The 27,089-nt window shown below is 39.9% G+C and overlaps 6 protein-coding genes and 3 long non-coding RNA genes across 14 annotated transcripts in view; 1 reads left to right on the top strand and 8 right to left on the bottom strand.

The window, feature by feature from the left end:
• LOC135344077 (nuclear pore complex protein Nup205-like) overlaps window positions 1-27,089 on the top strand; it is a 189,771-nt gene that overhangs the window by 133,474 nt on the left and 29,208 nt on the right. The gene's annotated exons all lie outside the window — the stretch shown is intronic.
• On the bottom strand, window positions 2,214-2,776 carry LOC135344269 (uncharacterized). Its single transcript, XR_010397414.1, has 3 exons — window positions 2,656-2,776; window positions 2,367-2,574; window positions 2,214-2,321 (listed from the first exon to the last, which is right to left on the bottom strand). It is a non-coding gene; the product is annotated as an uncharacterized LOC135344269 (long non-coding RNA).
• On the bottom strand, window positions 3,613-5,739 carry LOC135344135 (soluble scavenger receptor cysteine-rich domain-containing protein SSC5D-like). Its single transcript, XM_064541256.1, has 6 exons — window positions 5,599-5,739; window positions 5,363-5,554; window positions 5,110-5,262; window positions 4,872-5,030; window positions 4,257-4,821; window positions 3,613-4,128 (listed from the first exon to the last, which is right to left on the bottom strand). Exons 1-6 carry the CDS (start codon window positions 5,657-5,659, stop codon window positions 3,735-3,737), a joined length of 1,524 nt encoding a protein of 507 aa, XP_064397326.1. The 5' UTR covers window positions 5,660-5,739; the 3' UTR covers window positions 3,613-3,734.
• Window positions 5,987-6,898, bottom strand: LOC135344268 (uncharacterized). The gene is made up of 3 exons (XR_010397413.1): window positions 6,797-6,898; window positions 6,360-6,477; window positions 5,987-6,303 (listed from the first exon to the last, which is right to left on the bottom strand). It is a non-coding gene; the product is annotated as an uncharacterized LOC135344268 (long non-coding RNA).
• Window positions 13,329-15,130, bottom strand: LOC135344153 (neurotrypsin-like). The gene is made up of 6 exons (XM_064541280.1): window positions 14,994-15,130; window positions 14,751-14,942; window positions 14,537-14,680; window positions 14,307-14,486; window positions 13,970-14,258; window positions 13,329-13,851 (listed from the first exon to the last, which is right to left on the bottom strand). The coding sequence occupies exons 1-6, from the start codon at window positions 15,064-15,066 to the stop codon at window positions 13,452-13,454; spliced, it is 1,278 nt and encodes a 425-aa protein (XP_064397350.1). The 5' UTR covers window positions 15,067-15,130; the 3' UTR covers window positions 13,329-13,451.
• Window positions 16,239-18,039, bottom strand: LOC135344178 (neurotrypsin-like). Of its 3 annotated transcripts, none has more exons than XM_064541331.1 (6): window positions 17,847-18,039; window positions 17,502-17,684; window positions 17,302-17,451; window positions 17,099-17,257; window positions 16,656-17,046; window positions 16,239-16,537 (listed from the first exon to the last, which is right to left on the bottom strand). In XM_064541331.1, the coding sequence occupies exons 1-6, from the start codon at window positions 17,920-17,922 to the stop codon at window positions 16,342-16,344; spliced, it is 1,155 nt and encodes a 384-aa protein (XP_064397401.1). In that variant the 5' UTR covers window positions 17,923-18,039; the 3' UTR covers window positions 16,239-16,341. The 3 variants fall into 3 exon arrangements, with proteins under 3 accessions (XP_064397401.1, XP_064397403.1, XP_064397402.1); XM_064541333.1 differs by having other exon boundaries at window positions 16,656-17,022; XM_064541332.1 differs by having other exon boundaries at window positions 17,305-17,451.
• On the bottom strand, window positions 18,173-19,382 carry LOC135344222 (uncharacterized). Its single transcript, XM_064541415.1, has 5 exons — window positions 19,293-19,382; window positions 19,023-19,229; window positions 18,889-18,972; window positions 18,601-18,751; window positions 18,173-18,539 (listed from the first exon to the last, which is right to left on the bottom strand). The coding sequence occupies exons 1-5, from the start codon at window positions 19,360-19,362 to the stop codon at window positions 18,263-18,265; spliced, it is 789 nt and encodes a 262-aa protein (XP_064397485.1). The 5' UTR covers window positions 19,363-19,382; the 3' UTR covers window positions 18,173-18,262.
• LOC135344144 (uncharacterized) lies at window positions 20,237-22,110 on the bottom strand. Its single transcript, XM_064541265.1, has 6 exons — window positions 21,939-22,110; window positions 21,700-21,885; window positions 21,488-21,634; window positions 21,265-21,432; window positions 20,778-21,213; window positions 20,237-20,704 (listed from the first exon to the last, which is right to left on the bottom strand). The coding sequence occupies exons 1-6, from the start codon at window positions 22,015-22,017 to the stop codon at window positions 20,320-20,322; spliced, it is 1,401 nt and encodes a 466-aa protein (XP_064397335.1). The 5' UTR covers window positions 22,018-22,110; the 3' UTR covers window positions 20,237-20,319.
• On the bottom strand, window positions 25,118-26,779 carry LOC135344266 (uncharacterized). The gene is made up of 5 exons (XR_010397411.1): window positions 26,694-26,779; window positions 26,453-26,638; window positions 26,239-26,385; window positions 25,564-26,186; window positions 25,118-25,481 (listed from the first exon to the last, which is right to left on the bottom strand). It is a non-coding gene; the product is annotated as an uncharacterized LOC135344266 (long non-coding RNA).

The raw sequence follows: 27,089 nt of genomic DNA, 5'->3' as shown, positions 1-27,089 counted from the left end.
CAAATCTGAATAGCACCAGAACTCAGAGGAGGAACCAGTCTTATATTTCCAGCATCACTTTGACGTGTACAGGATATCTCTGCATGTTTAGTAAGTACAGTAGCACGCATGCAGGTAGTCTAAACTGTGTATGTACCATTAAATTATCCTCTGCTACGTACCTTTTTACTGGTATGTAAATGAGCAGAGAGACATCTCTTAGTATTTAGTTTTTATTAACTATACTGTTTAGTACAGAGGTTTGCTTACCTTGAATTGGATCCTGTTGACAATGAGTACTTAGTAGAAAACTTAAAGCTAGAACTAGTAACAGCTTCATATCTGTTGTCTATATATATACTGCTCTAAGTCTATAACCCTCTCAAAATAGCCTAAGTATACCTATTGAGAGGTCAGCTCCACTTCACTTCATGTGGCAACAATAGTTGTTCTCAATCTGCAACTGGTAAATCAATTGCGGCAAATTATAATTGTCAAGAAGTGCATGAGTTAAAAGAAATTCTGAGAAGCGAAATTCAGAAATGTTGTCTTTATAAACATGATTGTATTATGATATTATCCTATGGATACTGAAGATTATCACGAGTCTGTGCCAGTAACTGCACGAGTGCCTGCAAGGCAGGAGTGACAGTTACTAGGCACGGACGAGTGATAATCATCAGTATCCATGGGATAATGCATTTATTGCTTGGCAACCAAAATGCAGGTTGAATCTGCGCATGCGCAACATGCGGTTGCTTTATCAACCAGAAGAATGCGTAGCAACAAAATTGAGTTCTCCCAGTTGAAGACGAGTTTAAGAGAAAGAAAACAGCTAAAAAGACTAAGAAATAAGACTCTAGAACACCAAGAGAGCTTGCAGAAGGCTACTTAAAGATTTTGTAGAGAACAGACAAGAAAAAAAGACAAGAAAAACGTTGACAACCAGCAACCCGTTTTGAAAATTGATAGTTCTAAGGATAAACAGCATGTGCTTGCTTTCTATCATGCTCCAGTGTATCAGAAGAGGAAACATCCACCGCTATAGCTGAAGAAAAGTGTGACAACCGTTTTTGAAGCCAAAACGACTTTATACAAGCCTGAACAGGCTTATATGGTGGTGCAGTACACTTCTACATGTGCAATACTCCGCTCAAAGCACCCACTCCCAACATTAACACTGATGCCTGTTTGATGCATTAAATATGAACACTGACAACCTCAGCTTCACTGCAAAAAGAGCACAGAAGTGATACAGAGCATCAGAAAACAGGAAAAGAGACTGATAAACATTGCAATGCAGGATTATAAGTGTGTAAACTATGTTTTTATTGTTCTCTCACTGCTGAAAACGTTTTATTCCAAATAAGAATCACTTCCTAGTGTGCAATAACAAGTGTGCAATAATACTTCCGGGTGTGCGATATGGAAAAATATCTGCACAGTCGGTGATGAGTCGCTTCCTGTGCAATTTAAATGTAAAACGCTGATGTCAGCACTTATTAAAAAGCAATAAATAGTAATATTGAATGTCTTCATCTGAAATAGTGCAACAATATACGATCTGTTTTCGTATCTAAACTGTGGACTATAGCACTTATTAGCTAGTGTTGTCCAATACATTGTCCTCCTCCAAAAGCTTAATCTTGTGATCCTCTTTCATTGCTTGTATTAAATACGAGCACCTCTTGGACTGATAACATCATAGCTATGCCCCACCCCCTCACCACCACTGACCACCTCGTAGGATGGTTCCATGTACATGGTGTGTGGGACAGTGATCGACTAATCATATACTGGATTACGTTGGAGGGTGGGGTCACTTGTAGAGACAGCTGTTGTGTGGGTGTATGCTGGATTGTGTTGAAGGTTTGGATTGTTGATAGAGGGTGGTGTACTGTGGGTGTGGTCACTGCCTTGCCTGTAATGTTATGATTATTTCCATTAGTCTTCTTAATTGCATATAGTTTACTCTATGGCTTACCTGTTTATTTTCCTCTGAAAGTAAACACACGACACAATCCATCCAGTGACAACCACCACTAGAGCAGCTGCTAATAGACCAATGAGTGCTCCTAATGTCCCACTAGTACTCATAGCTGGCAATGTCCCATTAGTAGCAATTACCTCCTTGACTGAAAGTGTACAACAATGTCAATCTAAATTAATGTGAATACCAACGTACTGCAACTCAGTCCAGCAACCATTGCTGGAATATGTAACGCTTGTATTATACCGGCCCCTCAAGCAATCGCGTAGTTGATCTTCTGTCCCATTGCAAGTCACTGGTCTAATAACTATATTCCCAAATGGCTGTAGTGTAATCGTGGTTACTGTAGGAGCTGCAAAATCGTTATGTAATTTTGAATATTAATTTTGTTGCTTACCTGAGTGTGGTAGTCCCAGTTGCCTGCATGCTACTCTAGCAGCAGTCACGTTCCAACTCTCTAGCTGTACTGTTAAAGTAGCACCAAGCAATTTGTGAGTCGTTCCTATACATGAATATATTACAGATTTGTGCAGCACCATCATTTATGGTGTGTCTTGGTTCCACTAGTCTAATGTTACCAATATCAGTACTGCCTCGGCAACTACCTGCATGCATGCATGTGTGTAGAGTAGAGTTACGTGCTGGTTAGCCTTTATTATTGTCACTACTGCTTCTAAATAACTCACTGCTTAAGTGATTGCACAATCCCTTGCCTATACTCAGTAGCAGAACACAGAGTACTAGTAGCAGATTCATCTTATAGCTTTGTACGTATACTATCCTTCCCAGCAAAGAAAAGCAATCCAATTAGGCGTGCTTATGTAATAATTATGTTACAATAACAGTTATCGTAAAGCGTGATTATTGTGTGTTATTAGAAAGTATCATCTATTGCAGGATTGCTTTAAAACTGGTACAGTTGAGCCTCGATTATCTGAACACCTGCATGGTGTCCCCAGGCTCCCCACCTCGTCCAGATGGCTGAAATATCCTGATACCAGAATAACTCTCAACGAGCCACGTCCATCAATAATTCGAGCTGCATGCAAAGTCATCAAAAAAGTATTAGTATCAGAATGGTTGGAACGGGAACAAAAAGTGAACCTTGATCAACTGTGACAGGACAACCTGCTCTGAGAGCATGTTACAAACCACTCTGTGAGAGTTTGTCTGCATACGGTTGATTGCAAGTTTTAATGTATTAAGTATAATTATAAGCTGTGACCTACGTTTCTGTTGTCTTCCTAACACTCACAAATGCTAACTGAATTTCGTCTGAATAAACGTTTGTTTTCTGTGAATTTAGTGTGTCCGTTTTCCTTTGCCCATGCAACAAGTGAATAAATTTCATTTTGAACGCAAGAACTCTTTAGGTACAGAATAAATTACCCACATTCCAATTCTCGAGAAAAATTTAATAGTTTCAATATTCTCATTACTAGTTCCAAAGCTGATCATTGTCCCAGTATGGTTTGGAAACATAAACGATTGTATGGGTAAGTTTGCAACGTAGAAAGGTTCACTGTTTTCCCATTGGTCGCTTAAATTGTTTGCCCATTTGTATTGCATAATTATAGTAGAACTATAATTATAGTGTTACACACATTGTTACATCAGAATTAATTGTTCATTACTATTGATTTTTGTGTTAGTGTATAATTATATAGTACAGCAAATACTTGTGTATACACGTAAAGAAAGGCACATAATTATGATAAACTGTACATAATTGAGTGTGTCTCTTGTTAAGTTAGTACGTAGGCTATCAATGCTTCAGTGTAGAGTACTCTTCCCCCTGAGGGGGGGCGGGCACCTCGTAATCTTGGGGGTCATTGTGTCCAACCACTGAATATTGACTATCTCCAGTATTGCTCTCTAGTGTGTGATACTCATTCTCTCTGCTGGTGTCTAGCGTACTGTACTCCTCGTTGGACACAGGGGGTGTGGTAGGTGGGTGTGGTCTAGTTGCACCCCTTTGACTGATGACATCATAGCTGTGCTCCACCCCCTCATTAGTGTCAATGACCTCATAGGAGGGTCCATGAGAGCTGTACGTGGTGTGTGGGACAGTGGTGCTACCATCATACACTGGGTTGTTGAGTTGAAGGGTGCGGTCACTCGTAGAGGCAGACGTTGTGTGGGTGTGGTCTTTGCATTTCCTGTGAACATGTGCGTGAAAAAATCTTTTGAAATAATTATGACATTATTAGAATTGCTGTTTGTTATTCTTTTTTTAGTTTTCAGTTACTGTATACTTAGGCTTGTGTAGCTATAGTTGAGAACTTACTTGTTTATTTTTCTCTGTAAGTAAACACACGACACAATCCATCCAGTGACAACCACCACTAGAGCAGCTGCCAATAGACCAATTAGTGCTCCTAATGTCCCACTAGTACTCATGACTGTGCTCTGGGTGATACTGCTCTCTGTGGTAGCTCCATCACTTGGTTGAGAGGTTTCGGTAGTTGTCGATGGTACTTTGTTGACTGGAACAGCCATTGTTGGTTGTGAGGATTCAATACTTATTGTTGGTTGCGTGTTGCTTGTAGTCATCTCATAGTCATTGCCGTCTCCCTCAGTACTTGCTGGGGTACACTCTGCAATCGTTGGTGGTGTACATTGTTGACAACTGCAAGCTGTTGTAGTTTCTAAATTGGTAATTACTTCATTGACTAGATCTGCATAAGCATCAGTGAATGGAAGACACCTCACTCCAACATCCATCGAGTGGTCACAAGAAGATGGAGCAGATGTTATCATGGGTATGCATTCCTGGTCATCACTTCCCGTACTTGGACAGGTAATATCGTACAATGGTCCACTACCCTCTCCAAAGTTGCTGATTGTGGCGTCTGTATGAGGATGGAGTGTTATATTACACAGTGCACAACGATTGCCTTACCGTCTTGTGGGTACCCCAGTCTACTGCACACTAGAGCAGTTTCTCTCTCTGTCCACCCATCACCACACACTGTACCCCAGCGACCATTGGAGCACACCTCCACTCGTCCTTCATTGTAGCTGGAGCCATCCACCAGCCTTAGGGCTCTTTCTATGCAGTCTATTATAATAGAGAACATGCATGCACTTATATAATAATTAAGATTTTACTTTAACATCAGTATAGGCAGTAGACGTACTGCAAATCAGTCCAGCTACTTGACTCCTTCTATCTATGTCATCTAAGTTATCAGGTAAACAGTCTCTTAAATCCTCATCCCCATCGTTGCAATTGATTGTTTCTACTATTGTTCTAGCATTTTTCGTTAGCTGTACTGTGTTTGCTCTGACACCTGTTAGAACAAAAAATATGACCTGCGTATTCATGAGGTGAACTAAAATCATGCATCACTTTTTCTTGTATATAATTATGTATAATTATGTTTAGCTTACCTGTGTAATTCAAACCCAGTTCTCTACAGGCTAAGTTTGCTGCTCTGAGATTCCAACCATTCTGAGTCTTTATGTAGTGCCAGAGATATTCAGTATCTCTATTTCGAACACAAAGTTGAACAGCTCCCTCATTTTTTATACTTCTTGGGCCAGTCAATCTTATTTTTTGGTGATCTTCAGAGAGACAACTATCTACAAAAAAATTAGCATAAGTCACTTGTTCTTGTAGTACCTACCTGTTGATGTTCCTCCCTGTAGTGTCAATAGTAGCACACTGATTTGAAACAGTAGCATCATGTCTGATCACTATAGTGCTATCTCTTTCCTATAGAAATCACTTCTCTCAACGGAACCAAAACTTATCAATTGGTGCTTTGTTTATTTATGATGATAATTATGATGATGTCGTTACATTAAACACCACCAACATTCCATGTCTGTGACTGTTTTCCTATATATACCAATCCCAATTGTTGTCAGTTACATTTTACATTCCAGAGAATACGTTTAATTGTGAAATGGAGTAAAATTCAGTTCTAGTCTAGTGCAACATTATAACAATCCTTTCTATATCTATATATCTATATAGTGATCATTATTATAGTTCATAATATCTATCACTGATTGTGTATCACCCTTTAGCTAGTGTGGTCCAATACATTGTTTTCCTCTGAAGCTTAATCATGTGATCCTCTTTCATTGCTTGTATTACAAGCACCTCTTGGACTGATGACATCATAGCTATGCCCCACCCCCTCACCACCACTGACCACCTCGTAGGATGGTTCCGTGTGTGTGGGACAGTGGTCGACCAATCATATACTGGATTACGTTGGAGGGTGGGGTCACTCGTAGAGACAGCTGTTGTGTGGGTGTATGCTGGATTGTGTTGAAGGTCAGGATTGTTGGGAGATGTACTGTGGGTGTGGTCACTGCCTTGCCTGTAATGTTATAATTATTCCTTAATTGCAAATATAGTTCGCTCTATAGAGCTTACTTGTTTATTTTTCTCTGAAAGTAAACACACGACACAATCCATCCAGTGACAACCACCACTAGAGCAGCTGCCAATACACCAATGAGTGCTCCTAATGTCCCGACTTCGTTGACTGGAACTGTAACAACCAAAAGGACATTTCCGGTGTTTAACATGTGAATTTGATATCAACGTACTGCAATTATACTGAACCCTTAAGCAATCGAGTAATTGATCTTCTGTCCCGTTACAAGAAACTGATCCAACTAGAGCACTAAAGTGCAAACCCTCGACTGGTGACATGATTATAAAGAAACCAGAGCTAGTGATATAATGCATGCAGTGTATGTAGCGTGTATGGCAAGTTGGCAACTCAAGAGCAATAAAACTAAACCAGACTGGAGAGGCATGCTGAAACATTTGAGAACAGTGGTACACGAGGCATGCATTGTGGAAACCTGGTCTTAGAGAAGTATGGCTCCTGCCAGGCTGCTGGAGTATAGGATTCAGAGTCAGTCAACAACGTACCAGTCACAATTCTAGCTTTCTACTTTAGTGACCCTATTCTATTGTTCCTGGTACGGGATCACTTCAGCTGCAAATACGTATAGTCTGCCACGTGTACGTGTATAGCTTGTAGCTAGCTGCCAACGTGCAAGTTCAAGCTTCTTAGCTTTTGCTTGACAAAGAAGCTTTAACATCAAAATCTGCCACTATTTATTGTTGTGTGAAGGCTATCCATGCTGTAAACGCTGTGCTGTGGCATCCAGGTGAGTAGAAAAGGCTATCACAAACAAACAAACTAGAGCACTAAAGTGCAAACCCTCGGCTGGTGACATGATTATAAAGAAACCAGAAATATAATGCAGTGCATATAGTGATGTTGTTATCACGTATGACTTGCACAGCAACTAAGGAACAATAAAACTAAACCAGACTGGAGGCATGCTGAAACATTTGAGAACAGGTAGTGGTACTATATGCACTGTGGATTAGGATCACAGCAAAGAAGCCTGGAGTCTCAGAGAAGTATGGCTCCAGGTCCTAGATCCCAGAGCTAAAAGCAATTCAAGCTTTCTGCTTTAGTGACCCTGTTCCATTGTTCTTGGTATATACAGCTTTCTACTTTAGTGACCCTGTTCCATCGTTCTTGGTACAGGATCACTTCAGTTATAAGTAACGCATGTGCAAGTTCTGTTCAAGCTACATTTTGCTCGCTTTATTAGACAATGAAGCTTTAACACCGAAAGCTGCCACTATCCAAAGTACTAACTTGTTGTGTGGAGGCTACTTATGCTGTAAACGCAGTGCTAGAACATCCAGGTAAGCAGACCTAGTCACAAGCTTCTTAGCTTTTGCTCGACAAAGAAGCTTTAACATCAAAATCTGCCACAATTTAAATCAAGATACTGTTGTGTGAAGGCTATCCATGCTGTAAACGCAGTGCTGTGGCATCCAGGTGAGTAGAAAATCTCATCACAAACAAACAAACAAACAAACCGACAGACTACTATAACCCGTGGCCGCCCACGCGCCTCGGGTTAACAAACGAACCGACTACTATACCCGTGGCCGCCCACGCGCGCCTCTGGTAATAATTACAGCTCCCAGGCCCACTGTAATTATGGTTGCTTCGGGAGCTGCAGAATCCGTAAATTAGACCACACACGATTAGTTGCTTACCTGCCAGCTGCCTGCATGCTACTCTAGCAGCAGTGATGTTCCAACTCTCTGTACTGTTCAAGTAACACCAAGAAAGTTGTGGATAAAAACTAAACAGATATGTATAGCAGATTTGTACTGCACCATCGTTTACAGTGCACCTCGGTTCCACTAGAGTAGTGTTACCAACATCACTAAATCTTTGGCAAATATATATATCTGTATCTATATATGGGGTAGAGTTATTTACTGGTTAGCGTCACTATATTATTATATACTAAATAACTCACTGTTGAAGTAGAAGCACTGTTGAAGTAGAAGCACTGTTGAAGTAGAAGCACTGTCCCTTGTCTATACTCAGGAGTAGAACACAAAGTAGTAGTGGTAGATTCATCTTATATAGCTATGTACTTACTATCCTTCCCAGTAAGATTATATGTAGTCTAATTGAGTATGCTTATTAATACAACCACCTACAACTACCAGTAGGTTGTACAGAGGATTGACAGTGCTATTGTGTGTGTTTTTAATTATTACACATTTTCACTCGTGTTCATATAATTATGTTGCAATAACAGTTAGCGAGCGTGTTTATGTATAGAAACTACAGACTTGAAAGTGTATTACCATTATAATTATTAACACTATCGGCATAATAATAATTATAAATAGAGCAGTCGATGGTTTGGGGGCGTGGCTGTGTATTCTAATTATCTTACCCGAAGTCTATTGCACACTAGAGCAGCTTCTCTCTCTGTCCATCCATCACCACACACTATACCCCAGTGATCATTGGAGCACACCTCGATATCCACTCGTCCCTCATTGTAGCTTGAGCCATCTACTAGTTTTAGGGATCCTTCTATGCAGTCTATATAATGGAATAAACGCAACATTCATTACAGTTGGGTTAAGCATTATAGGACTGGAAACCAGTCCAGCAACTTTATCCAGCATACTTTGCACGAGTCAGGTAGATAGTCTAAACTTCTGATTGTCATATTACAATCAATCTCTGACGTTACTGATTCTGTGTTAGCTGAACTGTGCTCATGCGTTCATGTACTGTGACGCATGCATGCATGCTGATAGTAAGTACACAGCAAAAACACTTATGATATAATTATGAGATGCATCATTGTATTTTAGGGTCATTATAACAGAAATGTATGTCATTTCTACATTAAATTTCAAAAAATGCGTTTCATTTAATGTTACTGTAATGAATATGTTTTTACTGTGTATAACAGTAATAATGTTTTACTGTGTATAACAGTCCATGGCTATGCATGTAGAACCAAAGATTTTCGTTCCTGTTTGTTAGGATACACAGTTGAACAGCTTCTTCATTTCTTATGCTTCTTTGACCAGTCAATCTTATTTTCGGTGATCTTCAGTGAGACAAGTATCTATAAAGCAGCTAGTATACAATTGTTACAGTCACTTTATTCCTCTATAGTGTACCTACCTGTTGATGTCCCTCTCTGTAGTGTCAATAGTAGCACACTGATTTGAAGCAGTAGCCTCATATCTCATCACTATAGTGCTATCTCTTTCTAGAACTCATGCACTCCGTCAACAAAGCCAAAACCTGTCATTAAGTACTTCGTTTTTATCTATGCTATATGTTTTTTGCCATTTATTAGAGGAAACTAAACTCTAGCAACATTCCAGAGAATATACATGATAAGTGTGAAATGAAATTTTATTCATCTGATATAATTATGTGCAAGTCTAGAGCAACACTAGTAAAACTATCAAGTTCTATCTCTTTATCTGTCATCACTTATCTTGTCTTAGCCATATATACATCGTATGCCTCCTCTGAAGCTTAGTCATGTGATCCTCTTTCATTGCTTGTATTACGAGCGCCTCTTGGACTGATGACATCATAGCTATGCCCCACCCCCTCACCACCACTGACCATCTCCTCATAAGATGGTTCCAGAGAGCTGTGTATGGTGTGTGAGACAGTGGTCGACCAATCATATACCGGATTACGTTGGAGGGTGGAGTCACTCGTAGAGACGGGTGTTGTGTGGGTGTATGCTGGGTTGTGTTGAAGGTCGGGATTGTTAATGGAGGGGGATGTACTGTGGGTGTGGTCACTGCCTTGCCTGTATAATGTCGTAATTTAATGTATTTTCCCTTACTTTAATTGCATAATTTGCTCTATATATTATAGTGCTTACTTGTTTATTTTCCTCTGTAAGTAAACACACGACACAATCCATCCAGTGACAACCACCACTAGAGCAGCTCCTAGTGTCCCGCCAGTAGCAATGACAGGAACTGCACAAGCATCAGTGAAAGCAAGACACTTCACTCCAACATCCATTGAGTGGGTACATGATGATGGAGTTATTATGAGATTGCAGTTACTGGGATCTGTTTCAGACGTTTGGCAACTCATATTATATACTGACCCTGTACCCTCTCCATAATATTGGACAGTAGCATCTATAATTAGAATAGAGGGCTTAGGTAGCACTTGCACATGATGGCCTTACTTGCACGTGAGTATCCTAATCTACTACACACTAGAGCAGTTTCTCTCTCTGTCCATCCATCATCACACACTGTACCCCAGCGACCATTGGAACACACGTTTAACCTTCCCTCCCACTAAGCTGGTTCGTCTATCAGTCGCAGTGATCCATTCTTGCAATTTACAACTGAGAATATAAGAGTAATAGTGTAGCAGATTATTATAACATATACTTTATACCAACGTACTGCAACTCAATCCAGCAACCATTGCTGAATCTGTAATGGTGGTATTATACTGGCCCCTCAAGCAATCGCGTAGTAGAACTTCTGTCCCGCTACAAGTCACTGGTCTAATAATTATATTTTCCTGGACCAATGGCTGTAGTAAAATCGTCGTTACTTTTGGAGCTGCAGAATCGATTAAAAATTATGTAGTTTGATATTAGTAAAACCAGTAGGTTTTACATAGGATTGGCAGTGGGTTTGCCCGTGTTTAGCAATATTTCAATTATTTTGACTCATGTTCAAACTGTTCTATCTCTGCAGGGAAAGGCCACATCAAGGAACTGGCAAGACAGATAGTTTATTTAGCCTTTTCTCTCTTTGTATCTCTCATTTCATAATCCATGAACATTTTAATGAATGAATATTGTCATTTTAAAAATTGCACTATTTCGACGTTTCACCGCTCTTTGTCTGACTGACTAAGTAAGTAAGTAAGTAAGTAAGTAAGTTTCTTGCCCAGCATTTACTCCAAGTACAGCCATCTCCAGGACATTCTGCACTTGGTTTCCAAACGACTACAACCTGGATTACAAAGCGCTTCTTCAGATTTGCGATTGCTTCCACGAGGCAGATGACCTCTCAGTCTCTATTTCTCTTACCTAGACAATTCCGCCATCTTTAATGACTCAGCAATTGCGTGGCCAAATAATAGATAGGCGTGGCTAATAAACCGTGCGCCTAAAATCAGTGCAGTGCTTTTAGCCTGAGGTGTTGCTTTTCTTCACACTGTTCAGCTCTAGCTCCCTTTCTCTGACAGGCATGCTATATGCACTGGCTAGATATCATGTTCTTAATTAAAATGGCTGTTATTTAATACTGATTCACAAATTCAACATATCAAGCAATAATTTAATTATTAGTCCAGAGACATTCGAGAAGATATCTGATTAGTCCTGTCTTCTCTTCTTGAACTTCTGTACTGCCTCTTGACGTTCCACTTATGCATGTCATAATACGTAAATTTATACTTCTGTACTGAAAAAGAAAGGGAATCCGACTAGAAAAACATTTGCAATGTGAAAAATTGCTAGGATTGGCCAGGGGAACCACAAAAAAGCGTGGAAACAAGAAATCAGATGAGAGCATAACTCCAATCCGTTACAACGTCATGAACATGTACAATGCATAGTATATAGACTGTGTTCCAGATCCATCTACCATGCAGCTTCCATCCACCACATCATTCCATGCAGGTCACCAGACTGAGTACGGTCCGTGAATGTTACTACGCATGGATGGACTGTGTATACCTGTGCTCAAGACTCCATGTATTAGGAACATCAATTCAGTACAAATCACATGATTATATGCCCGCACATTTCAAAATATAAATATATAGGGATTGCATGGTCATCACTCCATGCACCAGTAAAAATTGCGTGGTATATTGGCGCATGGACGGGAAAACATGGAAAACTACCAGTACATGTGATTGACGTTGTAACGGATTGGAGTTATGCTCTCGTCTGATTTCTTGTTTCCACGCTTTTTTGTGGTTCCCCTGGCCAATCCTAGCAATTTTTCACATTGCAAATGTTTTTCTAGTCGGATATAACATATACCTGAATGTGGTAGTCCCAGTTGCCTGCATGCTACTCTAGCAGCAGTCATGTCCCAACTGTCGCTACTGTTTAAGTAACACCAAGAAAAGAATCGCCCCCGCTGATACATGAACTCGTTACAGATTTGAACAGCGCCATCATTTGTACCCTAGCTGTCTTGGTTCCACCAGTCTAATGTTACCAATATCAGTACGTGTGCAGCAGCTATCTGCGTGTATATATAGGGTAGAGTCATTTGCTGGCTATTCTATTGCCGGATAACTTACTGGAATGTCCTTTGCTTATACTCAGGAGTAGAACACAAAGCAGTAGTGGTAGATTCATCCTATATATAGTTCTACTCATACTATCCTTCCCAGTTCCTAAAGAGTATGTACATAATTGTGCTTTTAATTATTGTGTTGAAATAACTGTTAGCATAAAGTATATATAAATATAAATAGAAGTACAGAATTGCAAGTATCACTAATCATGACATTACTGCTGTAACACTATACCGTATTACTTGCGGGGGAAAACCTTTGCGAATGAGACAAAATTAGCAGAAAATTTAACCCTTTGCGATCTAGCTATTGCGTTCTGGCAAGGATCATGTAGTTAGTGTCAATGACCTCATAGGTACTACCACACTGGGTTGTTAAGAGATTGCTCATTTCTGGTGCTGTGTTTAATCAGGGTGCCCTTTCTTGTTTGTATAGTTGTATAATGTTGTGTTTAGTAATAACAACTTCAATTGTTAAACTATAATTATACAGACAGAACTGTCATAGTTTTACCTTTGCTTTTTGTAGCAACCATTGGGCCACTTTGATAGGCAGCGGATACACCAAAGCACATAAAAGCCACCAATTAACTTGAGTGTGAAATTAATTATGTTTGTGTTTAAAGACTTCAGTCATATTGAAAGATAACAGGTTTATTTGTGTTGCTGTGCACTTGAAAATATCTTTGAAAACATAAGATATTGAGTTAACAACATTTTTTGTGATTTTAGTAATTACAAATACTTAATAAGTTTAGCAAATAAACTGTTAATGTTACACATAAAGAAAAGCACATAATTGTATGTGTACTGTTATAGTTGAGTGTGTCTTGTTAAGTCAGTACGTATAGGCTATCGATGCTTCAGTGTAGAGTACTCTTCCTCTTGAGGGGGGGCTGGCACCTCGTAATCTTGGGGGTCAGTGTGTCCAACCATTGAATATTGGGCATCTCCAGTATTGCTCTCTAGTGTGTGATACTCATCATTCTCTCTGTTGGTGTCTAGCGTACTGTACTCCTCGTTGGACACAGTGGGTGTGGTAGGTGGGTGTGGTCTAGCTCCACCCCTATGACTGATGGCATCATGGCTATGCCCTGCCCCCTCATTTGTGTCAATGACCTCATAGGAGGGTCCATGAGAGCTGTACGTGGTGTGTGGGACAGTGGTGCTACCATCATACACTGGGTTGTTGAGTTGGAGGTTGGGGTCACTCGTAGAGGCAGGAGTTGTGTGGGTGTGGTCTTTACATTTCCTGTAAGCGTGTATGAGAATTGTTTGTGCAGTGTGACATTGAATTGCTATTCTTCTTTTAATTGTTTAGCTTTCAGTTTGTTAAGGATTGTGTTACTATCATTCTTATAAGAGCTTACTTGTTTATTTTCCTCTGAAAGTAAACACACGACACAATCCATCCAGTGATAACCACCACTAGAGCAGCAGCCGATAGACCAATGAGTGCTCCTAATGTCCCACTAGTCGCAATTACTTTGTTGACTTGCACAGCACAAGCATCAGTGAAAGGAAGACACTTCACTCCAACATCCATTGAGTGGGCACACGATGACTCTTGGATACAGTTAGAAATATCACTGTCCATTGTTGTGCAGTTGTATGTGTATACTGAACCAGCTCCTCCATTGAATTGGTGTAGTGTAGCATCTGTTATTGAAGTATGCAAAGATGAATAATAATAACCAAGTAACTCACTGTAGGTTGGTAGCCCTAGTGTACTGCACACTTGAGCAGCTCTACTGTCTGTCCATCCCTGGTTGCATATCGTCCCCCATTGACCATTGTGGCATATCTCTAGTCTGCCTTCACTGACTGTGGACCCACCCACTAGTCTCATGGCTCCGTCAATACTGCAGGCTTGACTATTACCATTTCCTGTGTATATGTCTATTATCTTTACTCTTGTGCCAAGCCAATATACTTACTGCAGTTCACTGTTGCCACAGTTATTTGCCGTGGATCGTCAGTAATACAGTTGCTCAGTTGATCTGTAGTCTCAACACAAGAGCAGCTTTCAATTACCCTTTTAAATACTTGTCTAGTTAATTCCATAGTACTTGTTGTAGCACCTGACAAAATAATTATATAAATTAGAGTAACGGATATATATATTTTTGTAACCTATAGCTAACCTCTTACTCAAATAGCCAAGATTGAGTTGCCTGCAGGCCAATCTAGCTGCTCTGTCTGTCCAGGCCCCATTGCTTGAAAAGTATCTCCATTGATCATTGTTTGACCAAGATATATCTTGACAAACTTGTATTGCTCCGAAATTCCCTCCACTGTTATGTACTAGTCTGAGATCTCCAACATTGTTATTGTTACAATTACCTAATTTGTTCTTAGTCAGTATAATAGTGACAAGCATTATAAACACAGTACCTTGTATCGGTTCTTGTGCCTCTTGACAGTTGGCAAATTCCAGAAAGTAGAAAACTATTAGTAAGAGCTTCATGTTTCATTCATGCACTCTATCATAATTCTTTAAATCTAACAATGCTTATAGTACTGATCTAACAATAGTACTTGACAGCATGCAGGAAGTGATTACTCATGCAGGCAAACTGCCTAACATATTCCACGGTCCCTGTTAGTTCGAGGCTGTGTAATAATCGTGTTGCAATGCTATACCAAATACTGGTGCTTAGCTAAACAAGCACTTCAGCTCTATGTAATTGTATGTACGTGTTCTTAGTACTTGCAGTTAAATCTATCGGAGGTTTACTATACTCTAGATACTCAAAGGTTAGTGTCAATTTGTAGGGTTTCTGAATCCATGTTATGAGTGTCGGTAAAAGAATTGTCTCACATTTCACACTTATATCAGTGGGAGGCCACGGATTATTATAGTCCGTTGGTTTGCTTGTTTGTTTGTTTGTATTTCTGAGTCTTATACTCACCTGGATGCCATAACCCTGTGTTTACAGCATGGATAGCCTCCACATGCTCACAACATAGTTAATATAGTGGCAGAATTTGATTTGCTTCGTTTTCGAATAAAAGCGAGCAAGAGCTTGAACTTGCACGTTGGCAGCTTGGCGCTACAGCTGAAGTGATCCTGTGCCAAGAACAATGGAAAAGGATACTAAAGTAGAAAGCTAGATTGTAGTGGTTGCTTGTTTACTTATCCTAGCCCCCTGATCATACCTAGAAGCTTCTTTGCTGACCTTGCCGTGATCCTAATCCAGACATGCACTACTAAAACTCTCTTCTCAGCATGCCTCTAGTCTACTTCATTACTTGCTGCTTATAGCCAGCTTACTTGCTAACACTCCTCTGCATGGTTTTTTTTATAGATCTATATATTAATTTTGTTCGTGTCAACAGCCGAGGGTTAGCACTTCATTGCTCTAGTTTATATGTGATTGTATTCCTCCTCTGAAGCTTGATCCTGTGATCCTCTTGACAGTTAGAGTTGAGTGTAATGAATATTGCAGGTAAATGCTGCTTAATTATTCACTGATGCTTGTAATTTAGCTATTGGGATTGTTTATCGTTTTAGTTTTTAGTCTATCATAAATTCGCTTAATCTGCCGGCCACTTCTTTATCCCTACCTAAATCTTGAGTTCTCGTAATCCACTAGCTGTGTTTGTATGATGCTGAGTTTAGTAAAACATTACGTTAGCCATCAATACATAAATATATATCCCATAAACTCAAATCTAATTTTTGAGTTCTTAATGCATGTAGATTCTAGCTATTTAAGTAAACTATCTGTTACAAAGCTAACTACCCAACACAGTTTTGTGTGTCCATGTTCCTTTGTCCGACAAGTGAATAGCTTTCATTTTGAACGCACTTCACAGTATCATTGTGCTCCAGGTTAGTAGCTGTGTCATTGATTGTGTCATACAATGTCTCATCTTGTGGTGTGTGTTGGATGGTGTGGTTGTGTGTAGAGACGGGTGTAGAGTGGGTGTGGTCTCTGAGAGGGGGGTGGGAATGTACAGTGTGTGTATAGTACCATAATATAGGAAATTGTTTTTTGCTATTCTTTCTGTTAGCAGGTTATATTTCTGATGTGTTGCTAGTTTAGAGCTTACTTGTTTATTTTCCTCTGAAAGTAAGCACACGACACAATCCATCCAGTGACAACCACCACTAGAGCAGCTGCTAATAGACCAATGAGTGCTCCTAATGTCCCACTAGTACTCACGGCTGTGCTCTGGGTGATACTGCTCTCTGTGGTAGCTCCATCACTTGGTTGTGGGGTCTCGGTAGTTGTCGGTGGTTGCCTGTTGCTTGTAGACATCTCATTGACAGAAACTGCACAAGCATCAGTGAAAGGAAGACACTTCACTCCAACATCCATTGAGTGGTGGCATGATGATGGAGTTATTATGAGGTTGCAGTCACTGGTGTCTGTTTCAGGCATTTGGCAGCTCACATTATATACTGGCCCTATACCACCTTCAAAATAGTGGAGAGTAGCGTCTATAATGATAAGCATGTAGTGTTTAGATTGATGCAGAGATAATGGACTTACTTAGTGTCGGATACCCGAGTCTACTACACACTAGAGCAGCTTCTCTCTCTGTCCATCCATCACCACACACTGTTCCCCAGCTACCATTACTACAGAGCTCTATTCGACCCTCCCTGTGTGTTGATCCAGCGACCAATCGTATCTCTCCCTCCATACAACCTGCATACTTCAAATTGTAGCATGTTTTTGATATGTTAACTTACCACATATCAATCCAGCTACTGGTTCCATTCCCCTTCTTGTCGTAATTCTGTCCCAACACTCGCCTAATCGGTTTTCATTGCCATCACACATTGCTGGAGTTGTGATTGTCCAATGATCACCTTCAACCATTAGACTTGTTGGTTTGGCTCCTGCTTAGATTTAAATTTAAAACGCTGCATGTATAATAGAATCAACTCACGTGCGTTCAAGAATCCCAGTTGCTTGCATGACACTTGAGCTGCTGTTTCACTCAACTCACTGTTAACATACGACCAGAAGATACCAGATTCCTGTGAATTAAAGCAAATCTGAATAGCACCAGCACTCAGAAGAGGAACCAGTCTTATGTTTCCAGAATCATTTGGACTTGTACAGGATCTCCCTGCATGTGCAATAGCACAGTAGTACGCATGCATGTATATATAGTCTAATGTCCCTCTGCTAACTTTTACAAACAAACTAGACATGCATCTCTTTTTAGTTTAGTGTTTAGTAATAATTATTACTATAGCTATACTGCTATACTGTCGTAGAAGTTACTGACCTTGAAATTGCCCCAGATTCTGTTGACAATGAGTACTTAGTATAAAAGTTAAAACTAAAACTAGTAACAGCTTCATATCTGTTGTCTTCAATTCAATTGTCTATACATACTACGCTATAAGCCTTCAAATTGAGAGAACAATAATTATTGTTCTCAATCTAATCTATAATATGCAACTTGTAAAATCAATTGTGGTTACAATTATCATTTGCCAGGAAGTTAGTTAAATTCCTGAGAAGCACAATTCAACAAGTTGTCTTTGTAAGCATGATTGTAGTACATTATTGTAATATTGAATGCCTTCATCTGAAATAGTGCAACACTATATAATTATATTTTCATGTATAAGCTGTGGGCTATAATTACATCACTTATTAGCTAGTGTGGTCCAATACACTGTCTGAATTTACTGAAGCTTAGTCATGTGATCCTCTTTCATTGCTTGTATTACGAGCACCTGTTGGACTGATGACATCATAGCTATGCCCCACCCCCTCACCACCACTGACCACCTCGTAGGATGGTTCCATGTTCGTGGTGTGTGGAGCAGTGGTCGACCAATCATATACTGGATTACGTTGGAGAGTGGGGTCACTCGTAGAGGCAGCTGTTGTGTGGGTGTATGCTGGATTGTGTTGAAGGACTGGATTGTTGATAGAGGGTGGTGTACTGTGGGTGTGGTCACTGCCTTGCCTGTAATGTTGTTATTCTTTCCATTACTTCTTAATTGCATATAGCTTGCTCAATGGCTTACCTGTTTATTTTCCTCTGTAAGTAAACACACGACACAATCCATCCAGTGACAACCACCACTAGAGCAGCTGCCAATAGACCAATGAGTGCTCCTAATGTCCCACTAGTACTCATGACTGGTAATGTCCCGGTAAAAGCAATTACTTCGTTGACTGAAAATATACAACCATAATGTGTTTAACATAATAATTATTACGTAATGTCAACGTACTACAACTCAATCCAGCAACCATTGCTGAATATGTAAGGCTGATATTATACCGGCCCCTCAAGCAATCACGTAGTTTACCTTCTGTCCCGCTACAAGTCACTGGTCCAATAACTATATTCTCCTGTACCACTGGCTGTAGTGTAATCATGGTTACTGTAGGAGCTGCAAAATCGTTATGTAATTTTGATATATGCATTAATTTTGTTGTTTACCTGAATGTGGTAGTCCCAGTTGCCTGCATGCTACTCTAGCAGCAGTCGTGTTCCAACTTTCTGTACTGTTCAAGTAACACCAAGTAATTTGTGGCACATTGTTGTTATGTATAAACAGGTTACAGATTTGTACAGTGCCATCATTTAGAGTGTGTCTTGGTTCCACCAGCCTAATGTTACCAATATCACTAGTTTCACCGCAACTATCTGCATGCGTGTGGGGGTAAGGTAGAGTCATTATTTTGGTGACTGCTGTATTTAATAACTCACTTTTGAAGTGGTTGCACTGTCCCTTGTCTATACTCAGGAGTAGAACGCAGAACACTAGTAGCAGATCCATCTTATAGCTTTGTACATATACTATCCTTCCTAGCAAAGAAAAGCAATCCAATTAGGCATGCTTATGTAATAATTATGTTACAATAACAGTTATCGTAAAGTGTGATTAATTAGAAAGTATCACCTGTTATTGCGCAGGATTGCTTTAACACTGTATAGAGTTGAGCCTCGATTATCTGAACACCTGCATGGTGTCCCCAGGCTCTCCACCTCGTCCAGATGGCTAATACGAAAATAGCTCTCAACGTCCATCAATAATTCGAGTAGCCTAGCTCTGCATTCAAAATCAGCAAAAAAGCATTGGTATGAGAATGGTTGGAACGGGAATTATGAGAAGTGGACCTTTGATCGACTGACTGGACAACCTATTCCGAGAGCATATTACAAACCACTGTGTAAAAGTTTGTCATGCACGTATAATTATTGCAAGTGTTAATGCATTAAGTAATTATAAGCTGTGACCTACGTTTCTGTTGTCTTCCTAACACTAACTGAATTTCGTCTGAATAAACGTTTGTTTTCTGTAAATTGAGTGTGTCCGTTTTCCTTTGCCCATGTAACAAGTGAATAGTTTCATTTTGGACGTATAAACTTTTTAGGTACAGAATAAATTACCCACATTCCAATTCTCGAGAAAATAGTTTCAATATTCTCATTACTAGTTCCAAAGCTTATCATTGTCCCAGTATGGTTTGAAAACATAAACGATTGTATGGGTGGGTCTGTAACGTAGAAAGGTTCACTGTTTTCCCGTTGGTCCCTTAAATTGTTTGCCCATTAAATTTTGTATTGCACAGTAGAACTATAATTATAGTGTTACACACATTGATACATCAGAATTATTCTTCATTGATTTTTGTATTAGTGTATAATTATATAGTACAGCAAATACTTGTGTATACAAAGGCACATAATTATTATAGTACTGTTCATAATTGAGTGTGTCTTTTTAAGGCTATCAATGCTTCAGTGTAGAGTACTCTTCCCCCTGAGGGGGGGGGGCGGGCACCTCGTAATCTTGGGGGTCAGTGTGTCCAACCATTGAATATCGACCATCTCCAGTATTGCTCTCTAGTGTGTGATAATGATTCTCTCTGCTGGTGTCTAGTGTACTGTACTCCTCGTTGGACACAGGGGGTGTGGTAGGCGGGTGTGGTCTATTTGCACCCCTATGACTGGTGACATCATAGTTGTGTCCCGCCCCCTCGTTAGTGTCAATGACCTCATAGGAGGATCCATGAGAGCTGTACGTGGTGTGTGGGACAGTGGTGCTAACATCATACACTGGATTGTTGAGAGATTGCTCATCTCTGCTGCTCTGTGTTTGATCAGGGTGACCTTTCCTGTTTGTATAGTGCATGTGTTTAGTAATGCAATAAATTATTATGTGTACTATTATATAGGCAGAACTCTTACCTTTGCTTTTTGTACAAGCAGATGCATTGCACAATCCACCCAATGATGGTGGCCTGTAGCACTACAGCCAATACTCCTGTTATGGCCCAGGGGCTTATAGTGTCTGATTCATGCTGCCTGCCTGTGCTCTGGTCAGTGGATAGCTGCTCCTGCTCATTTGTAGTATCCATTGTTATAGTTGCAGGTTCTGGTTGGCAGTCAGTCTCACAGTTACACACGTTTGTTGAGCAGCTTCCGCCATTGTCCGTAGATAGTGTTCCATTATCACGAACTACTTGCTCATGTGATCTGCATCCCACTCTAAATGTCCAATATTGATTTCCTCCTCGCAAGCATTCGCTAAAAAAAAGCTCGTTTCCATCGCAAAAATAGCATTCAGTAAATACTGATCTTTCCCTGGTCACCACATTTCGATTCTCATTTCGCCCGGTAGCACCTGTTGAAGCCGATTAAATCAATAGAATAATGTACAAATATATATATTCACCATTGACTGGATATCCCAATTGTCTACAAACCACTTCAGCATTTTCATTTAAAGCAGCTACTTGGCTGCAAACTCTTCTCCATTGGTTTGAGCGACAGATTTCAACTATCCCATTTCTGCTTGATGGTCCATTTATCAATCGTATACTGTTTTCTTTGCAGTCATCCCCTAGAATAATTACGAGCTATCAAAATACCCCAGAACATAAAGTATCGCAACTTACCACAATTGAGGTATGCTACCAAATCTAATGCATAAGTTTCCCGAGTTAAACAATCTGAAACCTGATTAGCCTGTTCAATACAGCAGCAATCCTCAAGTTGTCTGTTGTCTGTCACGTCTCTCAGAAATACTGCTAGTAGAGTTACACCTGCAGTACGTGTGTATGGTCTGCATGATCATTTAGTATATATAATAGCTCTGCTTGCTCCTTACTTGAGTATCCCAGACCCAGTTGCTGGCATGCTTTTTTGGCCGTTGTGTTTGTCCAGTAACCCGCACTGATATATCTCCACTGTTGCCCTCTACTTTCCCATGCTGTACAGACTTGTACTGCTCCTGCTGTAGTGTTCATAGTTATCTGGTTGTCCAGTCTAAGCTCACCCGGTTGATTGCAATCATCTACAGCGGATACAGTGGTACCATAATTATGTATTGTCTAAAATTAATATCACCATGGTGTGGTATGTAGCGGTGTGCACAGCTATATCCTTGAAACAAGGTTATCGTGATCAGTAGCAGTAGAGATCTCATAGTTGGTAGTGAAGCTTCTTTGTTAGTGAATACTGTATGTCTATCAATCTGAAAGTCTGCTAATCGTCCAAACACTTCATTATAAACTATTACTAAATAAGATATCCAGCCACTTCATATCAAACATACAAATAGTACACAGCAACAAAACTTGTTATCTTTCAATATGACTGAAGTCTGTAATTACGTTTGTGTTTACTCCCACTCTCAAATTAAAGGTGGCTTTTATATGCTTGTGCATACTGGGTTGGTTAGTATTGGGGCAGCCGAGTAGGTCAATGGTTTAGGGGCGTGGCTGCGTGATATATAATTATGTACTTATTACTGAAATTAACCTTTTTGCTTATACACAGCGAATTATCCATACTGTAACCACGGCTACCAAAGCTATCAGAGCCCCAGTAATGGCTCCCAAAGGACTAGTACTGCCGTTGCCTAGTTCTTAACAGTGTATAGTTACAAGTGCGTGGAGTGGGAAAATGTGTACAGTCTGCAAGATTACCGTTTGCTGTGCAGTTATATTGTGGACCTGAGCCTTGGCCAAACGTCTGGAGCCTTGCATCTGAATTATAGTGGTGACAGTATATAATTGCCCACTAGTTTTAGGGCTCCTTCTATGCAGTCTATATAGAATTATACGTGTATAGGAAAACAGTAAACGTAGCACACTGATTTGAAACAGTGTCCTCATGTCTGATCATCTTCTGCTATATAGAACTCACTTCTGTCAATGAAGCTAAAACTTTTCATATTCAGTGCACATAATTATGATGTTAACGTATATACTTAACCAACATTCCTATATATGTAGTCTGACTTGAGTATAAGTAAAATAGACATATGAAATATAGTTGTCTATATATAAGTATCTGAATTGTGTCATATTCATAATCACTTATTAGTGTGGTCCAATACATTGTTTTCTTCGGAAACTTAATCCTGTGATCCTCTTTCATTGTTGGACTGATGACATCATAGCTATGCCCCACCCCCTCACCACCACTGACCACCTCGTAGGATGGTTCCATGTTCGTGGTGTGTGGAGTAGTGATCAACCAATCATATACTGAATTATGTTGGAGGGTGGGGTCACTCGTAGAGGCAGCTTTTGTGTGGGTGTATGCTGGATTGTGTTGAAGGTCGGGATTGTTGATAGAGGGTGGTGTACTGTAGGTGTGGTCACTGCCTTGCCTGTAATGTCATGTTATTCTTTCCATTATTTCTTAGTTGCATATAGTTTGCTCTATGGCTTACTTGTTTATTTTCCTCTGTAAGTAAACACACGACACAATCCATCCAGTGACAACCACCACTAGAGCAGCTGCCAATAAACCAATGAGTGCTCCTAATGTCCCACTAGTACTCATGACTGGCAATGTCCCATTAGTAGCAACAATTACGTCGTTGACTGAAAGTGTACAACAATTTGAATTTGAATTCATGTGAATATCAACGTACTGCAATTCAATCCAGCAACCATTGCTGAATATGTAATACTGATATTCTACTGGCCCCCGCGTATAGTTGATCTTCTGTCCCATTACAAGAAACCGGTCCAATAATTACTAATCCAAATGGCTGTAGTGTAATCATGGTTACTGTATAGGAGCTGCAAAATCGGCATGTAATTTTGAATAATTGTATATTAAGTTTGTTGCTTACCTGAGTGTGGTAGTCCCAGTTGCCTGCATGCTACTCTAGCAGCAGTCATGTTCCAACTGTTCAAGTAACACCAAGCAAGTTATTTTGCATGAACTGATTACAGATTTGTACTGCACCATCATTTGAGGGGTGCCTTGGTTCCACCAGTCTATATCACTAGTTCCACGGCAACTATCTGTTTGATGTGGGGGTAAGGTATAAGAGTCATCTGGTGACTGCTGTATTAAATAATTCACTGTTTAAGTGGTTGCACTGTCCCTTGTCTACACTCAGTAGTAGAACACAAAGTACTAGTGGCAGATTCATCTTCTAGCTTTGTACGTAGTTGTTTATCCAATTAGGCGTGCTTATGTAATTATGTTGCAATAACAGTTTTTGTAAAGCGTGGTTAATGTGCATGTATGTGTATAATAATAATGTGTATAATAATTATTATAGAAAGTATCACCAGGATTGCTTTAACACTGTACAGTTGAGCCTCGATTATCCGAACACCTGTGGTTCCCACCTCATCCAGATGGCGGAAATATTCGGATACCAGAATGACTCTCAATGAGCCATGTCCATCAATACTTTGAGTAGCCGCTGCATGCAAAATCAGCAAAAGAGTATTGGTATCAGAATGGTTGGAACGAGAACAAAAAGTGAACCTTGATCAATTGCAACTGGACAACTTGCTCCGATTTACAAATCACTGCATCGTTTTCTTTTACCAACTACTCTGATGCAAACTCTCCTTTATTGGTTTGAGAGACAAATGTCCCATTTATATCAGTATAAGGTACCGTATATGCTTGACCAGAGGCCGCTCTTGTATAAAGGTCACTCTAAAATAGTAAGTCTCAAGTGAACTTTGACTCCATATATCATTTCTGCACATGGCAGCCATATTAATACTAGCATATACAGTATATGCATCACTTCATATCAACATGCTAGTGTACAGTATCACTGAAGTTTCTAATTTTGTTTGTGTTCTCTAGCTCCCACGCTCAAGTTGGTAGTGTGCTATCATTGCCACCTTTGCCTACGCTGTCAGTGGTCTAATAGTATATCAATGCATTCTATGGTGACTGATAAATTGTTGAAAATCAGATGCAAATCATGGGCAATAATATACACTTATGTAAACGTTTGTATTGCAAGTGTTAATAATCCATTAGTGTAATTATAAGCTGTGAAGTTTCTGTTGTCAGGTTCCTAACACTCACAAATGCTAACTATACCCAACTAAATTTCAGAATATACTTCTGTTTTCTGTAAATTTAGTGTGTCCATTTTCCTTTACCCGTGCAACAAGTGAATAGCTTTCATTTTGAACGCATGTCACTAACTCTTTAGGTACAGAATCCACATACTTGATTTAATGTATACACGTAAAGAAAGGCACATTAATTATAGTATACTGTACATAGTTGAGTGTCTCGATCTTGTTAAGTTAGTACGTAGGCTATCAATGCTTCAGTGTAGAGTACTCTTCCCCCTGAGGGGGGGCGGGCACCTCGTAATCAGTCTGATATTGACCACCCCTCTCTAGTGTGTGATAATGATTCTCTCTGCTAGTGTCTAGCGTACTGTACTCCTCGTTGGACACAGGAGGTGTGGTAGGTGGGTGTGGCCTGGTCCCGCCCATATGACTGATGACATCATAGTTGTGCCCCGCCCCCTCATTAGTGTCAATGACCTCATAGGAGGGTCCATGAGAGCTGTACGTGGTGTGTGGAACAGTGCTACCATCATACACTGGGTTGTTGAGAGATTGCTCATCTCTGCTGCTCAGTGTTTGATCAGGGTGCCCTTTCCTGTTTGTATATTGTTATTCATAATACGTTAAATTATTATGTGCACTATTAAATTACAGACAGAACTCTCATAGAGTCTTACTTTTGCTTTTTGTGCAAGTAGATGCATGACACAATCCACCCAATGATGGTAACTTGTAGCACTAGAGCCAATACTCCTGTTGTGACCCAAGGGCTTATAGTGTCTGATTGGTCAGTGAATAGCTGCCTCTGCTCATTTGTAGTATCCATTGTTATAGTTGCAGGTTCTGGTCGACAGTCAGTCTCACAGTTACACACGTTTGTTGAGCAGCTTCCGCCATTGTCCGTAGATATTGTTCCATTATCACGAACTACTTGCTCATGTGATCTGCATCCCACTCTAAATGTACAATATTGATTTCCTTGTTGCAAGCATTCACCAAGATAAAGCTCGTTTCCTTTGCAAGAATAACATTCATTTACTGGGGTCTCCCTGGTTATCACATTTTGATCCTCATTTTTCCCGGTAGCACCTGTTAAAGCTGATTAAATCAATAGAAAAATGTATGTTTTCACCATTGACTGGATATCCCAATTGTCTACAAACCACTTCAGCATTTTCATTTAACGCAGCTACTTGGCTGCAAACTCTTCTCCATTGGTTTGAGAGACATATTTCAACTGTTCCATTTCTGCTTGACGGTCCGTTTACTAACCGTGTACTATTTTCTTTGCAGTCATCCCCTAAGATAATTATACGTCTAGGGTATCAAAATATCACACAACTCTAACTTACCACAATTGAGTTGTATTACTGAATTCGAAAGAGAAGTGTTAGAAATTATACAGTCTGAAACCTGATTAGCCTGCTCAATACAGCAGCAATCTCTAAGTTGTCTGTTGTCTGTTGTGTCCTTCAGAAGTACTGCCAGTAGAGTTACACCTTCATGTTTGTATATATACATGGTTTGCATTGTCTATAATTATAATAGCTGTGTTTGCATCCTTACTTGTGTACCCCAGACCAAGTTGCTGGCATGCTTTTTTGACTGTTGTGTTTGTCCAATAATCAGCACTGATATATCTCCACTGTTGCCCTCCACTTGACCATGCTGTACAGACTTGTACTGCTCCTGCTGTAGTGTTCATTGTTCTCTGGTTGTCCAGTCTAAGCTCACCTGTTTGATTGCAATCATCTATAGCGGATACAGTGGTATACCGTAACTATGTATTGTCTAAAATTAATATCACCATGGCGTGGTATGTAGCGGTGCACACAGCTATATCTTTGAAACAAGGTTATCGTTATCAGTAGCAGCAGTAGGGATCTCATAGTTTGCAGTGAAGCTTCTTTGTGAGTAAATCTTGTAATCTGAAAGTCTGCTATTGCTCAAACGCATCATTATAAACTATTGCTAAATAAGGTATGCAGTCACTTCGTATCAAACATGCACGTATACAGCTACATAACTAAACTGTTATCTTTCAATATGACTGAAATCTTTGTGTTCTCTCCCACGCTCAAATGTGCTTTGAGATCCCTTCCACCTTTGCCATTGCCACTGCTTCCTATATCTTGTCAGTGGCCCAATGGTGTCAATGCATTCATTCTATGGTTTAGAGAACTGAGTGATAAATTGTTAGTAA

This window comes from Halichondria panicea, chromosome 11 (genome assembly GCF_963675165.1).
Source record: "Halichondria panicea chromosome 11, odHalPani1.1, whole genome shotgun sequence".
Classification (NCBI taxonomy): Eukaryota; Metazoa; Porifera; class Demospongiae; order Suberitida; family Halichondriidae; genus Halichondria; species Halichondria panicea.
Note: the sequence above shows the minus strand (reverse complement) of the source record. Positions and strands in the feature narration are given on the sequence as shown.

Bases quoted from the DNA above. Each gene is read 5' to 3' on its own strand.
- LOC135344135 (XM_064541256.1), bottom strand. From the start codon at position 5,659: ATGATGCTACTGTTTCAAATCAGTGTGCTACTATTGACACTACAGGGA. The intron at 4,822-4,871 runs GTAAGGCAATCG...ATCCTCATACAG, and splicing joins ACTGGGGTACCCACAAGACG to ACGCCACAATCAGCAACTTT. The intron at 4,129-4,256 runs GTAAGTTCTCAA...ACATGTTCACAG, and splicing joins TTACAGAGAAAAATAAACAA to GAAATGCAAAGACCACACCC.
- LOC135344153 (XM_064541280.1), bottom strand. From the start codon at position 15,066: ATGAAGCTCTTACTAATAGTTTTCTACTTTCTGGAATTTGCCAACTGT. The intron at 14,681-14,750 runs GTAAGAGGTTAG...TTATTTTGTCAG, and splicing joins ACTCAATCTTGGCTATTTGA to GTGCTACAACAAGTACTATG. The intron at 13,852-13,969 runs GTAAGCTCTTAT...ACACGCTTACAG, and splicing joins TTTCAGAGGAAAATAAACAA to GAAATGTAAAGACCACACCC.
- LOC135344178 (XM_064541331.1), bottom strand. From the start codon at position 17,922: ATGAAGCTGTTACTAGTTTTAGTTTTAACTTTTATACTAAGTACTCAT. The intron at 17,685-17,846 runs GTCAGTAACTTC...TTGCACATGCAG, and splicing joins GAATCTGGGGCAATTTCAAG to GGAGATCCTGTACAAGTCCA. The intron at 17,047-17,098 runs GTAAGTCCATTA...TTATCATTATAG, and splicing joins ACTCGGGTATCCGACACTAA to ACGCTACTCTCCACTATTTT.
- LOC135344222 (XM_064541415.1), bottom strand. From the start codon at position 19,362: ATGGATCTGCTACTAGTGTTCTGCGTTCTACTCCTGAGTATAGACAAG. The intron at 18,973-19,022 runs GTAAACAACAAA...ACGATTTTGCAG, and splicing joins ACTGGGACTACCACATTCAG to CTCCTACAGTAACCATGATT. The intron at 18,540-18,600 runs GTAAGCCATTGA...ACAACATTACAG, and splicing joins TTACAGAGGAAAATAAACAG to GCAAGGCAGTGACCACACCC.
- LOC135344144 (XM_064541265.1), bottom strand. From the start codon at position 22,017: ATGAGATCTCTACTGCTACTGATCACGATAACCTTGTTTCAAGGATAT. The intron at 21,886-21,938 runs GTGATATTAATT...TATCCGCTGTAG, and splicing joins CCGCTACATACCACACCATG to ATGATTGCAATCAACCGGGT. The intron at 21,433-21,487 runs GTAAGTTGCGAT...TAATTATTCTAG, and splicing joins GGTAGCATACCTCAATTGTG to GGGATGACTGCAAAGAAAAC.